General features: G+C 41.8%; 1 protein-coding gene across 1 annotated transcript; it reads left to right on the top strand.

The window, feature by feature from the left end:
* Positions 1 to 10,659: 10,659 nt before the first annotated feature.
* Positions 10,660 to 17,713, top strand: gnat2 (guanine nucleotide binding protein (G protein), alpha transducing activity polypeptide 2). Its single transcript, XM_055049429.1, has 9 exons — positions 10,660 to 10,966; positions 13,260 to 13,302; positions 13,552 to 13,693; positions 13,805 to 13,962; positions 14,061 to 14,189; positions 14,464 to 14,593; positions 14,672 to 14,825; positions 16,429 to 16,644; positions 16,931 to 17,713. Exons 1-8 carry the CDS (start codon positions 10,861 to 10,863, stop codon positions 16,617 to 16,619), a joined length of 1,053 nt encoding a protein of 350 aa, XP_054905404.1. The 5' UTR covers positions 10,660 to 10,860; the 3' UTR covers positions 16,620 to 16,644; positions 16,931 to 17,713.
* Positions 17,714 to 18,487: the final 774 nt, after the last annotated feature.

Raw genomic sequence — 18,487 nt, forward strand, 5'->3', positions numbered from 1 at the left:
CTTCTTCATTTTGTAGAGTAAATGTTCATTTGCGACGAGAAGGCAACCAGCTCCACCCTACTGACTTGCATATTTTTACAGTTATGAAAAAAGGACATCAGCAGGAACCCTTGTCTGTGTGTCATTCTACAGAAAGTAAAAAAAAAAAAAAATAATCGCTTTAATTTTGGGGTATCATAACACTTTCTTTAATCCCCTGGAAACATGAACATGTTTGACAAAAAGTCAGATTAAAAAAAAATGTAGCTCTCTTAAACATTCAATTTCTTATTTTAGCGATAGTGTTTAGAGTTATGTTTGTAAACTAAATTTAGTAATTTAAGTTTAATTCCTAAACCTCCGTTTCCACATAAGTAATGGATTTATGACATACGACTACAATGCACGTTTCAGGACACCTGAAATAACAAAAATACTTCAATAAAAGTTAAAAGATAAACATGCAGCGCCTTGATGAGCATTTGAACATGAGCTATTTTGGACTGAGGCCCTCCTGTGGTTCGGTGAGACCAGCTCACTGCCAACCAAGGGCTCAATGGGGTCAACCATGAATGAATGCACTCAGCAGGAGGGTCTGTGTGTGTGTGGTTTCTTATTACTTATTCATGCCAACAGTGGGAAACATGCGCCCTCTTGTGGCATGAAGAGAAACTGTGACATCTTGTGTAACCCATCTCCTCACTGTAGTCGCCACATGACCTTTACAGTCAAAACAAAGTAATTCGCGTCATCTTGAAGCTTCGTTTGCTCGTTTTCATGCAGTAACACTGACACCAGCTTTCAAACAGGAGAATGTATCATTAGAGGATTAGAAAAACAATAGCTGGAGAAATGACAAATTTCCAGACATGGTCTCAGATTTTCAACTACGGGGAATATTGGCCCTTATTGATGCCAAATCAATTGTCCAGCAGTCCTGGTTATGATTTTCTTTTCTCTTCTTTTAATTTCTCAAAGATATATACAGTATGACATCTTGAGAACTTATTGATGATTAATACAGCCTGATGTTTCTTCTTCTTCTTCTTCTTCTTCTTCTTGTGAGAGGAGGGTGTGTGAGGAAGAGCGGAAGGAGAGTGAAAGAGAGCGTGTTTGTATATCTTTATCTTTTCTTACTGTCTTTTCACTGGGTGTCTAGTTTTATTTGTTTAATTGTAATTTTGTGTTAGTTGTATCACGTTTTAAGGGGTTTTTTGTTCGTTTGTTTGGGGTGTGGCCGTCGGGCGTGCCTGGCTTGCCGGCGTCTGACGGCAACAATGGTGGGTGTCGGTGGTGGGTCTTTCTCCACGCTGACACGGAAGAACGGCATCAAGGTGGGTGCCGGCTCTCCGTGCAGCGTGGAGGAAGTTTGTTTAGCGGTTGGAGAGGTGATTGGGCACGGGTCTATTCGGTCGGCTGCACGGATGAATGGGGCGGTGGTTTTATTTGTGGAAAAAGTCGAACAAGCTCAACAGTTGGTGGAGGCGGGCGTGTCCGTCAACGGCTTATTTCTGCAAGTGTCACCGTTAACGCTACCAGCAAAAAAGGTGACACTATCGAATGTACCGCCGTTCATTAGCGATGAATTTCTAGTAAAGGAGCTATCGAGGCATGGTAAGGTGGTTTCACCTGTTAAGAAGGTACCATCAGGGTGTAAATCACCTTTATTGAAGCATGTAGTTTCTCATAGAAGACAACTGTTCATGCTTCTAAACAAAAAAGATGAGGAACTAAACTTACGTTTTCATGTGAGACTAGATGACTTCGACTACGTGCTTTTTGCAACCACTTCAAATATGAAGTGCTTTGGTTGTGGACAAGAGGGACACATTATAAAATGTGTCCCGACAGGGCCGGGCTAGCCGCTTCGGTATCGGAGGAAAAGCAGCCCCCTGCTGGGCAAGATGGCGAGGCCGCTATTGCTGCTGCGGCGGGGGAACCCGCTGCTGCGGCGGGGGAACCCGCTGCTGCGGCGGGGGAACCCGCTGCTGCGGGGGGGGAACCCGCTGCTGCGGCGGGGGAACCCGCTGCTGCGGCGGGGGAACCCGCTGCTGCGGCGGGGGAACCCGCTGCTGCGGCGGGGGAACCCGCTGCTGCGGCGGGGGAACCCGCTGCTGCGGCGGGGGAACCCGCTGCTGCGGCGGGGGAACCCGCTGCTGCGGCGGGGGAACCCGCTGCTGCGGCGGGGGAACCCGCTGCTGCGGCGGGGGAACCCGCTGCTGCGGCGGGGAACCGGAGAATGTTGATGAAGGGTCAGTGGAGGACGGAGATAAGAGTGGGAATGTCGGAAAAGGTGAGAGCATGGCGGTGTGTGGTGATGGGGTGAATGGTGGTGTGAGTGAGAGTGTGGAGCAGGTGAATGACGGTGTGGAAAGAGATCTGGAAGATGTGAGGGGCGATGAGGAGTGTCGAGTGTATGAAGGTGAGGGAAGAGAAGCTCAGGCAGAAGGACAAAGCAAAAGGAAAAGGCAGTGTAGAGTCGGTGGTAGGGGATGAGAGAGAGAGAAACGGGTGAAGTAGAGGAAGACATGGACTTGAAGCCAGTGTCCCGGCAAAGAGACGCAGCAAAAGGCAGAATGTAGTGGCTGCTGCAAAAGCTAGCAAACAAGCTAGCAAGTTGACTGTAGAGAGGAGGGAGGTGTCAGACAGCAGTGATACAGAGAGCTGGTTCTCTGACGCCAGCGAAGCCTCTGTATCAAAAATGGACAAAGAACCGAGATACCCAGCAGAAGCCTTTACAACCTTTTAAGGCAAACAAAAGGGTTAAAGGGGGTAAAATTAGAAAAATATTTCCCTAATTTAAGAACGTTTTATTTCTCTGCCAGACACCACATCAGACACAAAGAAGAATCAGATTTTACGGACACAGAAATTTACAGGTTAAAAAAGATAATGTCAAAAGTTAGAAAACAATTTTAATGATATATAGTGATTATTTATTATTTATTGTAGTGTTTTGGTGGGTTGGTTTTAGTTTTTTACACAAGATGGAGTCTTTTAAAATAGCATCTTTGAATTTAAATGGGGCCAGAGAGGTTGAAAAACGGGCATTAATTTATCAAATGTTAAAACAAAAGAAAATTGATGTAATTTTTCTGCAAGAGACACACAGTGATCACATATTAGAAACGGAATGGCGCAGAGAGTGGAAGGGAGAGGTCATATTAAGTCATGGCACATCTATGAGTGCAGGGGTAGGCTTTCTTTTTTCTAAAGCTTTTACCCCTATTGCTATTGAAACCGAACACGTTATAAAAGGGAGGTGTCTTTTAATAAAGACAAAATTTGATTTTTTTAGCATGGTTTTTATTAATATTTATGCTCCGACTACCAATGCAGAGAAGAAACTTTTTATGAAAAAATTGGGGAAAGACTAGGTGATTGCGGGCCAGAAGATTATGTTTTCATAGGTGGGGATTTTAATTGCACTGAGAACGAGTTTTTAGACCGCAATCATGCAGAGCCGCACCCGATAGCCCAACATGTCTTGAAGCAGCTGGTCTCGTCTCATGGCCTGGTGGACGTATGGAGGAGGATGCATGCAGGCTCCAGGCAGTACACATGGTCCCACATTAAGGAAGGTAAAATCTTTAGCTCGTTTAGATCGTTTTTATTGTTTTAAACACCATTTTAACGTGTTTAAAACATGCCAGATTTTACCGTGGCTTTTACGGATCATTCGTTGCTTTTAGGTAGTGTTTTTATCAGAAACATTTTACCAGAAGTGCGTACTGGCATTTTAATTCTGCTTTGACTTACGATCAGAGTTTTAAAGAGGTTTTAACTTATTTTTGGAACGGTTTTAGACAAACGAAGGCTGATTTTATCTCCATCAGACAGTGGTGGGACTATGGAAAGGTCCAGATCAAACTGCTGAGTCAACAGCACACTGTCAATGTCACTTGTGACATTGCCGGATCTATCAGAGATCTGGAGATGAGCATAGTGGAGCTAGAACGACTTAGTGACGCCACAGGAAATCGAGAGCATATTGAAGCTCTCAAATCAAAAAGGCTAACTTTGGCCAACCTGCTGGAGAATAAAGTCCAAGGCGCGTTGGTCAGATCCCGGATGCAAGACATCGCAGAGATGGATGCTCCCTCTGGCTTTTTCTTTGGCCTGGAGAGGAAGCACGGGCAGAGGAAAATGATCCACTCGTTGCTGTCGGACACGGGGCAGCATTGAGCGAACCGGGGCAGATAAGGAGGAGGGCTGTCGATTTCTACCGTTCACTGTTCCAAAGCGAGAACAGGGAGAACGACGAACTGATGGAGGAGTTCTGTGAGGAACTGCCTCAGGTCTCTGAGGAGACCAACAGCGAGTTGGAGCGCCCTCTGAGCATGCAAGAACTCCACACAGCCCTCCTGGGCATGCAGGGCCAGAAGTCCCCGGGTGTTGATGGGCTCACGGTGGAGTTTTTCAAGACCTACTGGGATCTTCTGGCCAGGACATGCTTGAGGTGTGTAATGAAAGTCTGGCCACTGGTTCGCTCCCCTTGTCCTGTCGTAGGGCGGTCATCGCCCTGCTGCCCAAGAAAGGAAACCTGCAGGATATAAAGAACTGGCGCCCCGTGTCCCTTCTCTGCACCGACTATAAAATCCTCTCCAAGGCCCTAGCCACGAGGTTAGGAAGAGCCATGGAGCAGGTCATCCACCGGGATCAGACCTATTGCGTCCCCGGCAGGTCTATGGTAGATAATATCTACCTAATTCGGGATGTTTTGGAAGTCTCCGGTTCATTGGGTTTACAAACTGGCTTGATTTCACTAGATCAAGAAAAGGCATTTGACCGCGTTGAACACGGCTTCCTCTGGAAAATTATGGGGAAGTTTGGGTTCAGCGAGGGTTTTATCGCCAAGATCCAGGTATTGTACAGTGACATTGAGAGTGTGCTGAAGATCAATGGCAGCCTGTGTGCTCCTTTTAGGGTGTGTAGAGGCGTCCGACAGGGCTGCGCGCTCTCGGGGATGCTCTACGCACTCTCCCTGGAACCCCTCCTGCAAAAAATGCGCTCAGAGATCCATGGCATGGTTTTACCTGGTTTTAACAACAAATTGGTTTTATCCGCCTATGCTGACGATCTCGTGGTTTTTATTAAAGATCAAAGAGACGTCAGCGCTTTAACCGAGATCATACAGAAATTCTCCATGGTCTGCCGCCAAGGTGAATTGGGGAAAGAGCGAGGCCCTGGCTGTTGGCAAGTGGGCTGAAGGACTCCCGGCTCTCCCCAAGGGCATGACTTGGAGGAAAGATGGCTTGAAATATCTTGGTGTTTTTTTAGGCGGAAAGGACTTTGAAGAAAAGAACTGGGGAAACATAGAACAAAAGATAACAAATAAACTTGCCAAATGGAAATGGCTACACGGCAAAATGTCTTATCGAGGAAAAGTGCTGGTGTTAAATAACCTGGTTGCCTCACAACTATGGCATAAACTTGTTGTGTTAGACCCGCCATCAAGGCTGTTGGCTAAAATCCAAACAGAAATGGTGAATTTCTTTTGGAATAACCATCACTGGGTACCGCAATCAGTGTTGTTTTACCTAGAGAGGAGGGGGGCCAGGGCCTTGTCCACCTGGCTAGTAGAGTGGTTGTTTTTAGATTGCAGTTTTTACAGAAATATTTGACAGGATCTCCTGTATGGAGAGATGTGGCCAGCTGCATTTTGAGACGTGTGAATTTATTGGAGTTGGATGCTGCTCTGTTTTTAACAAATTTTAGTCTTTTAAAGTTAAGGGAGATTCCGCAATTTTATCAGAGCGTTTTTAAATCGTGTGCTCTTTTTAAATTGCGTAGATCGGAAACGAATGACTCTCTGCATTGGCTTTTAGAAGAACCATTGGTCTGCGGAGCAAGATTAGACGTCGAAAAAGACACGTTCCTAGGACTATCAGAGACTTTGAGCAGAGCTGGACTGGTGACTTTAAAGCGGCTGATCCAATTTTCTGGAGCGGATTTTGGGGACGCCCAGGGGTTGCCGCTGCAGTCAAAATGAAGTCCACCAGAACAATGGAACGTGTCCTGGGGAAAGTAAAGGAGAGACTGGCTGCAGAGGAGAAGGATTTACTGCAGTCATACAAAGAGAAGGAATGCCTACCAAGAGACACGGATCCATTCCCAAAGGTACTCCTGAGTCCGGGCTTTGAAGAGGACAGTGGTCCCCTTTTAAAGAACACGGACTCGGAAATGGACCTGTGCAAGGTAATGCCAAAGACACTGTACAAAAACTGTGTAAAAATCCTAAACAGGAAAACACTCCAGGGGAGAGCTGTCAGCGTGTGGGCTGATAAGCTAAAAGGACAGCCGATACAATGGAGGACGCTATATAAACTGCCAATTAAAAAAAGGACTGGTGACCTCCAGTGGAGGGTGCTCCACGGCGCCATTGCCACAAATGCTTTTTTATCGGTCATCAATCATAATATTGTAAATGAGTGTCCTTTTTGCACCTTATCAGAGAGTGTTTTTCATGTTTTTAGATTGTACACGTTTAACTGGTTTTTTTAGTTTTCTATCGACTGTTTTTAGTCTTTTTAAAATGCTTTTTACCAATGCAGTATTTATTAACGGTGTACCTCATAGTAAAGCAACTAGTTTAGATCTCGGCTTTTAAACTATTTATTGGCTGAAGCTAAACTAGCTATTTATATCACTCGAAGAGATAGGATGCAGGATGGACCTCAGTTGGATGCTGTGACCCTGTGGAAAGTGAACATAAAGGCGAGATTGAGATTGGAGTTTGCTTTCCACAGGGCCACCGGGAATTTGGAAAAGTTTTTGGATTTGTGGGGATGCGATAACGCACTATGCATCATCTCAGAGAGAAACGAACTAATTTATAAAAAAATACTATTATAATGATTTTATTGATGTAAAGAGAAACATTGTGAATTGTGTATATATATTTGTTTAATAAATGTATTGGTAAAATCTTCTTCTTCTTCTTCTTCTTCTTCTTCTTCTTCTTCTCTGGTTTCTAATATTAAACAGCATTTCACCCATGTTTCAACAACATGGATGTACAGCAGGATAAAGAGAGTCGTCCTTTCAAAACTCTGAAAAGACACTTTTATGTTTGAACATCAAACAGCTAAGGCCTTTTAAAGAGAAATAAATATGAATGCTAAACAAATTAATACTGTTCTTACACATGGCAGACTTGGATTTATTATTTTTAACAACCCAAAATATCTAAAATTAACATATGAAGAAAAAAAAAGATAAGATTAAAAATCTATGTAAAGTGGGCAACAATTTAGGAAAATATTACAATTACTTTTTATTAAAACATGGCATGTTGAAAGTGATTAATACCCTTAGGAATAATCTAATCAAAACGTTTACTTGCATTACAACAGTCAACAAATTTTCATTAATTGTTGACATTTTTTATGTCTCCACTCATATTTTTGACAGTTTCGCTCTAATTCTCAGAGATCTCGACACATGGATCGTATGGCCTCCTTACCATCACCCTAATCTTCAGCTTCCTCCTCGAGCCAGTAAAATAACTCAAGGTAAAGTTGAAAAGCTTAAAATGCTAATTTATACAAAGATAGAACATTTTAAACTGTATCTCAGGACTTCTCAGAAAACAGGTTGCTTAGACATGTAAATATCCAAACAACCTGCTGATGTTGTGTCATCTATTGGTGATCAATACATTAAATGAATATTGAAAGACTCTTTTCTTTTTTTGAGCTTTTGACTGTTGCTCCAGATCTGACCCACCTCTTAATCCCTATTAGGCCACAGAAACACACACACTGACCTCAGACACACTTCCTCTTGCTCCTCAGCAACGACACATTTATACATGCAGGGCAAACCAGAGGCTGAACCACTAAGGCTAAGATTAAATTAAATCATATAATTTTTTTTTTTGTAATTTGTTGCACTAGATGATCAATTTCATGGCTTGACGTTAATTAATTGCTTAAATGCCAATTTTTGGAGTTTTAACTGTGTCTTTATGTCATACACATTAATTAAAATCCTCATGTATTTGAAAGGAGATTTGACTTATTTATTTGTTGGAACAATTATTACTGAAGACATGAACTGTGGTTGTTTTGTACAGCGTGGCAAAGGTCCCACCTGCATGTATCATTGGAAACTCATCTGTTTTGTCCTCAGTTGGGAATCTCTTAAAACCACCGTGAGCTAATCGGAGCCTGGAGCCTTCTGAGGATTTCACACACATCTGTTTCTACCAAAGACAAAATCACACTTCGATGCGCATCTTTCAGGGAGGAAAACTAAATTTCACTGACACTTCCAGGATCACAGAGGTCTTCGATTTAGTTTCATCGTGGGTTGTTTAAAGGAGGCTCTTGTCCAACCGCATCGAAATCCCCATTATTAGCAAGAGAGTGAGCCTTTTTCATTCATTATCTAGAGAAATCATTAGCAAACTTTCACCCTAACCAGCTCATCCGTACTAAAGTGGGAAAAAGCTTCATTTTTTTCTCTCCTTCCTTGGGTCATGATGTAACGCGGTTTGTTCCTGTCACTCAGATGGATCTAAGGCTGTAATCTCGTCAACAGATCAGAGCCGCGGTGGCTGCGCGCCGGGCGTGGCCTACTCCGACCATGGCCTAATGGGATTGGCTACCACCACTCGATATGTTGCAGCGATTAGCCTGCTTGAAAGCGTTCAGGGATTTAGGCTGCAAGCACCAGGTTGCATGCAATTAGTGGAACATTAGCGGCAGAATGAAGTGTGCAGTCCTGAGTAATTCAGGAGACAACTGGGTGATTGTTGATTGGCCAGATGAGATGAAAGTCAACATAGAGTCAAGACAGTGCTTATAATTCTGCACAGATTCTGTGTCTTATTTGAAAAGAAGTATTTTTATTGATTGAAAGTTGCTCAGTTGTTGATTTTTATTTGCTTCTCACCATTTCCAACATTCATTTGGAGATGTTCTGGTTTAGTTGCTCCAGTGATACTGACTTTATACCACGGTTTATCCTGCTTCATTGTGACTCTCAGGATGACAGCCAGGACGAAAGCTCAATCCAAGTTTTGTCCAACCAGCTCCTCCTACAGAAACCTGCACATGTGCAAACAGTTCGAAAAACACAAAAAGGGTTTCAGGAACCCAATCAGCTCCATCCGTAGATTAGACTCAAGACGGGAGACTCAAGACTGGGCCACGGATACACCATGGGTATCACTTCCATTCTGAAGAAACATGCTGATGGAGAAAATAATCTACATAGAAATTTAATAGGAGTTATAATAATAATAATAATAATAATAATAATACATCATCCAAAAAATAAATCAATCAGATCTTCTGATCAGAGTCACAACAGTTAATGCTTTTACAAACTGCGTTTTAATCTTACTATTACTATATTACTTCTTCACTTGTTACTTACAGGTGAGTGTTATTATTTTGAGGTGCTCGTATTATTTCAGTGTAATTTCTGTCCTCCAGCTTCTTTCTACTGAATCCATGAAGAAAGTCAGTGAGCACAATGGAGAAACGCCTTATCTTTTTAATATTTCAAAGTAAAATCAGCCTTGTTTTTAAAAGTATTAGCATCAGGTAATTATCTATTTCTTTTACCCATTGAATAGGTATTTTGAATTAAATTATGCTGCTGAAAAAAAAATGGTTTGGAATCTTTTTCCACTTTCTTTTCAGTGGTGTCAATAAATATAAAGTCTGTATCATTTTCAAACCTTATTCAAGTTTATTTATTTATTTGCATTCTAACCCATATGAAGCTTGTTGTCAAACAGAGCTGGGGCGTATTTGTCGGCCGATTCAGTCACATACTTAAAGCAAAGTTTACAGAAACAATCTGCCTTTGATGGATTTAGTAATCTCAAGTACAGTTTCTCAGTATTTGGCTTCTGACCCGACAGTGCCGAAGACAACGCCCACTGCTCTCTGCCTCCGAGCAGCACAAGGCGGCTCACAAGACTCGCTGCTTCGATCCTGCAGGATAATCTGACCGGGCTTAACCTCCACGTCTCCTCCTCAAAACAACTGCACAAATACAAACTTTACTTTATGTGCATCTAAATGTGTGAGATGAGATCCCACTGGAGCTGACGCAGATTGTGTAATGTGCACCACGCTTTCAGGTCATGGCGTCGTGGAGACCCCTCTGTACGGCATGGTGCCGCATTTAGCAGCCACCTCACCACCTGGGATTTAAACCTCTTAGCCATAAGAAGTTTATAAGACCTTAATGCCGGCCTCCTGCCTCATCCATGTGACGGATGCTGAAGTCAAGAGTACATCCAGCATGAAATTCAAGTTGGGATGAGAGGAGCAACACTTGTAAACTCTCAATAAAATCTAAATGGAGAATGTTTCTGAAATGCAGACAATAAAATCCTGTATTCTTTTCTCTAAAACAAAACCTTAAAGTTTCCTTCCATGTATGCTTCATATTTGTACAGCAATAATAGTCATATGTAGTTCTGAACATGCATTATATGTTCAACACCAAGTGCTGATCAATGAAAATCAAGAAAATATTGACATCACTGTCTTTCACTGCAGCCTGAAGTGTCCAAGATCATTTTTTTCCTTCTTTTGCCTCAATCTCCTCCGCCCTCAATAGACTAAATGGATTGAACCTCCAATCAGGAAGAGGCCCCTCCTAAGTCCAGGTTTAAGAACAGGGAATTAAGAAGTGACTCTCTACCGGTGAAAGCTGGTGACTTCATTTGAGCCTTTACAACACTCCATGTAATCAAGATACATTTCAGGAAAGCTCAGCCCCTCCTTTCCAATCTCCTTCCGCTCTAAAATCACCTTTCAGCACAATTAGTGCTGTGATTGGATTCTCTGCAGTTGCTCACATAGACCCGTCAAAATTTCCTTCCTCGAGGACCTTGAGAGTGCGGAGGAAGAAATCATGGGTGCAGGAGCAAGCGCTGAGGACAAAAAGTCCAAGGAATTGGAAAAACAGCTCCAGGAAGATGCCGATAAGGAGTCTAAAACGGTCAAACTGCTGCTGCTTGGTGAGTCGTCGTATATGAGTGGACCTTGTTAGTTGAAGTTGTGCTTTTTGTCTCCTGCAGCAGGTGATGCTAAGCTCTTCAATTGATAGGTTTTGGGTTTAGAAGACGACAGACAAAGCTTTTCAAAACAGGGATAACTTCAGAGAAGATGCATGAAAGAAATCAGAATACTTATACTTTTAGGTTTGAGGACCAAAGTTCAAACTAACCACAGCAGAACATTTGACTGGTAAAGGTTGGAAGATGAAGGTTTCACACTTGTTTCATTTTTAATGTCTTGCCTTTTTTGGATTTCTACCATTTGATTTTGGTACAAGCTTTTCTTAGGATCTTTTTGAAACAACCGAGGGAACTGATGGCTGAAATGAAGCTTTAACTCACTTACAAAATTCAGGATTATGCCTCAGTTAAAGAAAATCAACAGACAGAGGAAGTGGAAATTATATGTCTCCAGAGAATCTAATCCACATCCTCAGCGAAAGTAATTATTAAACATATAGACAGAAGATAAAAACTGAGTATTTTGACAGATTTTCACACCGATGCTCAATATTTAAGTATAATTAAATAATTAATGTCCACAATTTGACTATATTTCAAGGTTTCCTTACATATTTGGTGATTTTATTGAAATAAGAGCCTCTGCTCCCGGTTGACCAGGCGGCTGCTGACTTTCTGGTTCCAACGAAAGGACGCAGCTTCTTAAAAGATCACTGACTTTAGTCTAAATGAATCACAGCCCTGCAGTGATACGGCAATCCGATTAGCTAACAGGTTTAGTGGAGATCCACTTGCTGAGGTCTTTGTTGATTCTCAACTCGCACATGATGTGTAACAAAAATGTTTTAATGGCATTTACATCCGACTGCCTTAGTTCTGATTCCAGATTTTATCCACTAGATGTCATTTCTGGATATAATATTGAATTGCATGATAATAACCATCGGTAGTTGGTCCCTTTTTTAAAAGCTTTTTGGCAGTAACTGGCTGTTGTCTGTCACTGACAATGACAGCAACAACACAGGAAAATATTCAGTGGAGCGCCCCCTGGTGGTTGGGGAGGAGAACTACAAATTTCAGGGCACGTTTACCAAGTTTGCAAATTGCTAAAATATTGAGAATGTAAACACTGATTATATTTTTAAACATAATCTTAACCTCATATGAAAAGTTTGAGACCTGAAAATAAATTAGGACAAAAACATAAAAGACACATTGAGAGTAGTTAAACCTGCTTTAAAGCTTGTGAGCTATAAAGAGATTTCTGAGCTTGAGAAGAGTTACATTGATCGTTCTTTGCTCATTTATTGCGCATTGTTGATGAAATTGGCTGAAAAACATGTTTTTAAAAATCTATTCAACAGATCCTATTTGACAAACATATGGAAGCATAAACCTGTAGTCAAAGCATCTCTAAGTAAAACAGAGTCTCACAGAAGACATGATGATTGTGCTATCTGGCTTTTTTTGAAAACGTTTTCCACCCTCCACTCACTAATGACCACCACACCCAACCTGGGATCTCCTCTAAAAAGGTTTTGATGAACCCTTTAAAAGCTCAGCAGTAAGTCTGCGGCTTAGTGTTGCTGAGCGAGGCGGTCAGCCCTCGCTGCTCTCTGACGCCATAAACTCCTTCAGCTCAGCGATAGCTTTCATGGAAGTGCAGAGCCTGATCTGCTTGGAAGCTTTTCTTCAGCCAGCACATCCAATTCTGCCACCGAAATTATGTGATTAACCCACGTTAGGCTTGCATGATCATTGTTCACATGCAAAACCTGAGACTGAAGATTGTTCACTATGCATTGTGGCTTTGCCAGTGCACTGTCTATGGGGAGGGTGGGATTTTACCACAGGATGCAAAATGTTCAGGAACTACAAAAGAATGCTGAAGAATCGAAATACTGTAGAGTAAAACTCAACAACATGATGAAAATATTGGCTTTTATCTGTATGATTTTGGTCTTTAGATAACTTTAAACCACCCAAACTTTACTGATCACTCTGAGTTAACTTTGAGCTAACTCTTCAGGAAGATACAGGAGCCTATTGTGTGAAGTAAGTCATTCCTTGACATTGATGATAAAGCACTTGTTCCATTGGCAGAGTATTTCACTTGTAAAATGGGAAAAATGTCTTGCTGAGAAGTGAGTGGTGAACCAAAATTACTTTGTAATATTTCGTGTTTTTGCTTTGTGCATCGTTTGGATCTTAAATACACACATTTGAATGATGACAGAGAAAAGCTTTAGAGAGAAGTCCAGATATTCTCGCTGACAATTTCCCTCTTCTTCAGGCGCTGGTGAATCAGGAAAAAGCACCATTGTAAAACAAATGAAGTAAGTATTAAAATCCATTCCTGGAAAGTTTCTCTCTTTCTCTATTTTTTTTTTTTCAATGTGGTGATGAGAGTAAAGAAAATCCACAGGGTGGCACTGTAAGCATTAGATCGACAAAATATGAACAGTAGGAGCTCTTTTTTAAAACAACTTTTATTTACCAATGTCATTTTTATTTTGTGTCAAATAGACTTTCATCCACCTGAGGCAAAATCAGTGATGAAAAGTTGTTTTTCTGCTCACAAACAGGATTCTCCACCAAGGTGGTTACACAAAAGAGGAGCAAATGGAGTTTAGGGCGATCATCTTTGGCAACATCCTGCAGTCTGCTCTGGCTATCATCAGAGGCATGGAGATGCTCGCCATTGATTTTGGCTCACCTTCCGGGCAGGTGTGCTGCAAACGTTTCCTGATGCTCTCGAATTCCAAAGCAGAATTAAAAACAAATCAATAAATGACCTTGTTTTCCATGATCTGTGCTTATTGTGCATAAAACTCGTAGGAGGATGCGCAGAAGCTGCAGAACTTGTCAGACTCCATTGAGGAAGGAACAATGCCTCCTGAGCTCTCCGATGTCATCAAGAAGCTGTGGAAAGACTCTGGAGTGCAGGCCGCGTTCGAGAGAGCCGCTGAGTACCAACTGAATGACTCTGCTGGATAGTGAGCAGCTTTTCTCATGAAAAGGCCAGTTATTGTGTAGCTACAAAGGGCATATATGCAAATCTTGATTGCTTTGCTGTTCGTCCTGACATCTCCAGCTACCTCAGCGAAATGGACCGAATCTGTCTGCCGGACTACATGCCCACCGAGCAGGACGTGCTGCGATCTCGAGTCAAAACAACTGGTATTATTGAGGAGCAGTTCTCCTGCAAAGAGTTGCACTTCAGGTGAGCTTCAACATTTACATATCGATGGAAAACGAGTTGACTGCACTGTCCACGGAAACATGTTGGCCCAAAGTTAACTTCCTGACCTTCCTGACCTGTAGGACAACCTGAAGTAAATAATTAAACCTGTAGATAGAGTGCATCTCCTAATTTGAACAGATTTAAAAATCCATATCATCCCAATAATCTCAGAAATAAAATTTAAAAAAATCTAAATAAAGGTTCCCAGTTCTGCCACTTAGAGAGCTTGTTTCAACTTTTTACACTTTTACAGGATGTTTGATGTTGGAGGTCAGAGGTCAGAGAGAAAGAAGTGGATCCACTGTTTTGAGGGTGTGACCTGCATCATCTTCTGTGGAGCCCTGAGTGCTTACGACATGGTGCTTGTAGAAGACGATGAAGTGGTGAGCCAGAATGGCTGCAGTGTTGTCTGAAAAAACCAAAGCATGTCGTGACAGTTTTTGTGTCTCTGGTCTTTCCAGAACCGCATGCACGAGTCCCTCCATCTATTCAACAGCATCTGCAACCACAGATTCTTCGCTCTGACCTCCATTGTGCTTTTCCTCAACAAGAAGGATCTCTTTGAGGAGAAGATCAAGAAAGTCCATCTGAGTATCTGCTTCCCTGACTACGACGGTACGTTCAACAAATGCCAACGTATTGCGATAGTTTCACAGGTTGATAACTTTTGAGAAAAAAAATCCCGACTAATGTTATTTACACCAAAGAAAAAACACAAATGAAGTGATTCAGCTGCTTTTCCAGGGACTCCACCCAACGTTGGGGGCAATCAGAGGCTTTATTTTGAATGGAAGCAGCTTCTGGGGTATTTAGAGCAATTTAAACATAAAACAGATATTTGAAAACATACTTTCTTCATGTACGTCATAGATGCATATTTCTACTTTATGAATATAAAATATGTATAATATTTAAGGGCTTGCATTATCTAGAAATTATGCTGTGGATTTTTTAATGAGAATATTATGTGTTATCTGGAGATACAATGAATCTAACTGTAATAAATCCAGTTCTGAAACCTCTCTCAATAAAGATAAAGACTTTCTTGTGTCACTTTTACAGTCAGTAGCTAGAAGTTACTCCTGTTTGTAACAATCAGACACCTAAAACTCCTAAAACACATCTTTTTGCGCCAAACGTAGTTGATTTGCCTCCCAAAGAGGGCGAGGCTATTTATGAGGGTAAAAAAAGCAACACTGAATTTATCTATGCTCCAACACAGGGGAGAAACCCAACACAGGGGAGAAACCACAGTCACACTTTCTCCAGCATTATATTTAAAGAAATTTAAACCATAGATAATATAATGGGAAATTACATATTATAGAAGTCTATTTATCATTTAGTTTAGTGGACGAGCACCTCAGCTCCAACAGACCTCGACCGACTCTGAATAAATGCAACTGTGAGTCAAATACTGCAACAATGACACATCAATAACATTATGTAGTCTCTATCTATGCTGCTGCTACTGAAGAACAGTCCCTCACCTTAGCATTCTGAATGTTTGAAACTGAAATTACAAATGACAACACACAGCTGTTACCCACATCCTATGTTTGTCTTCAGTGCACTCCTGGATCACTGCAAGATCATCCGTCGTCTGCAGCAGCGGTGCCCAAATTTGGTCCTCCAGGGCCACCGTCCTGCAGGTTTCAGTTCTCTCCCTGGCGGTAGTGACAACCTTTTCAGCATGTAAATGTTCTTCTTACGCCTTCTAACGAGCCGTCATTGGATCCAGATCTGTTAAACCAGAGAGAGAACTAAAACATGCAGGATGCCGGCCCTCGAGGACCGACTTTGGGCTCCCGTGATCTATAGTCTCCTTTCCTTGCTGCTTTGTGGGGGGCTGGTGTCTATCTCTCCAGTAGCCACTGGGCGAGAGGCGGGGTACATCCTGGACAGGTCGTCAATGGACAGTTGCTTATTAATTAAAAGAAAAATAGTAATAACAACATGAAATGTTCATGTCAAGTTAAAAGTAATGTATTCCACGCCACTAATCCCAACGCAAAGGCAGCATTGAACCTGGGTGTGGATGACAAAGATCTTAAAGTTGGGCCTTTGTGTACAAATTTGTCATTTTGTGTTTTTCTAGCTCTTGGCCTGGAAAAAAATATGCTAACATAAGAACAAAAAAAGAGTTTTACTGACGACAGAGCAGTTTTGGTTTGTCTCGATTAACTGATGCATGTATGTGTCGAAAAACGTCTTTCAGGCCCCAACACATATGATGATGCCAGTAGCTACATCAAGACACAATTCGAGGAGTTGAACATGAAGAAAGGTCAGAAAGAAATCTACTCCCACATGACCTGTGCCACAGACACGAAGAACGTCGAGATCGTGTTCAACGCCGTGACGGACATCATCATCAAAGAAAACCTTAAAGACTGCGGTCTGTTCTAAGCATCTCCGGAGTGACGGGAGAGAGGTACGAGGTCTTTTAAAACTGTCTTCACACACAATGACGGGTCCCACATGAGACAGAGCCCTGCAAACGTAATGAAGTCAATATTCTCTGGCCGCTGTGTCGCTCGCCAACAACAACTGCAGGCAAGAAAGGTTGGACCCCTGTGGACTGCTGAGGATGACAACTATAAATAGAAAGACTGATATAATGCTCACGACCACTTGTGATAAAGACTTTACAACCTCCCAACAGTTTATTTTTCTGTTTTCTTAAGCAGCTTTTAACTTTTCCTCATCTCTCATTTCAGAACAACTTTTTCAACCTGAGCCCCGCACACATTGGCATTAGGAAAGAAGTGTACCAGCAGGGCAACAGGGCGTCCTCAGACTGTTGTGTTTTATGCCAGCGTCACATCAAGTTGTGGCTGAACGCTCCTAGAGAATATCATCATCTCCCACGTTACCTTCCTGCAACTCTCTGCATGTCCGGCTGGGTAAAAACAGCTACGAAGTCACCATGTGAACGCTGTGGAGCCTCAGATTCCCACACAGCTAAAAGATTAAAGGTACGAAGATGAAATAGCTGCTTCTGTGATTATCATTGAGTTTTTAAAACTTATGAATTGTAAATTATAATTGATCTCAAAGCCAAGCTATGTGAAAACAATTAAAGCCGTTTGGGAAAAGAAAAAAAAATTCTGAATAGACAATTTTCTTTGTTTTGTTTTTGAGTGCAATAGTCTCTGTGATCTTGATATTTAAGCTGAAAAGTTGCTGAGCAGATATCGCTGAGGTTCCCAGTGCTTGCATTTTGTCCAGATTACAAACCCAATTGTGCATGTATCTAACCTACATAGTGTTAATGTACTGAATTCACTGAACATTTTATTGTTATGAATAAATCTGACAAACAACAAACACAGTAGATGAACTTTGTACATAAGAATAGACGAGTTATGTTTTGAATGATGAATTATCTGGAAACACGAGAGAAAAACATTAGCGGACGGATGCTTTATGAGAAAAGGGAATGTGAATCTGTTCTTTCTTATGAAATGTAGAGGCATGAAATAAAGATGCATTAACATCAAGTGTGTGTCTGTGTCTTTACATCCGTCACATCTTCATCCACTGAACAAAGTAGTGGATGACGAGGCCCATCGCGACAGCTTCAGCCTGTTGCTCGATGACGAGAGCCGCTGTCTGATAAAAATCCTGTTTTGATGTAAGTGGAAATGGCAGCCAAGTGAAAATCATTGCTGATAATCAAAGGTTTCCATTAATGACAACAAAGGGCAATTCAAAAGAAGAACTAATTTAGTGTCTTTCTAAAAATAAAGCCAGCGGACAAGGCATTGACATTCCCATTTGTATAATGATGAGGAGTTTTTGAAGACGTCAGCTTGGTCAAAGTCACGTTGGTTCGAAGTCCTCTACAGAACATGGGGAAACTATTTTCTTTTGCGTTCCCTCACAAAAGGCTTGCTGCAATATAAGCCTTTTGTAAGAATATAAGCCTTTCTTACGGTATCCACCGTACTTTCTGCATAACTGATTAGTTCAGGTATCCTGCATGAACTAATCAGCACAGTATTGCAGGCGAATGCAAAAGAAAAAGCAGTGAACCTAACGTTGATGAACCACTGTGAAATGTATTTCCCCTATAGGGCTCCATACATTGGAAATATCTGTTCAAAAAGCTGATTATATTGATTTTATACAAACCTCCTTTTATACCACAGTGAAGCATCTGAATTAATCTCAAACCAAAGTACATGTCATCAACTCTCCACCATCATGCTTCATGGTTGATATGAGCTACTTGTGCTGATCTGCTGAGTCGGTTCTCTGAAATCATGGCACTT

Source organism: Poeciliopsis prolifica, unplaced genomic scaffold (assembly GCF_027474105.1).
Source record: "Poeciliopsis prolifica strain line A6 unplaced genomic scaffold, Auburn_PproV2 SCAFFOLD029, whole genome shotgun sequence".
Classification (NCBI taxonomy): domain Eukaryota; kingdom Metazoa; phylum Chordata; class Actinopteri; order Cyprinodontiformes; family Poeciliidae; genus Poeciliopsis; species Poeciliopsis prolifica.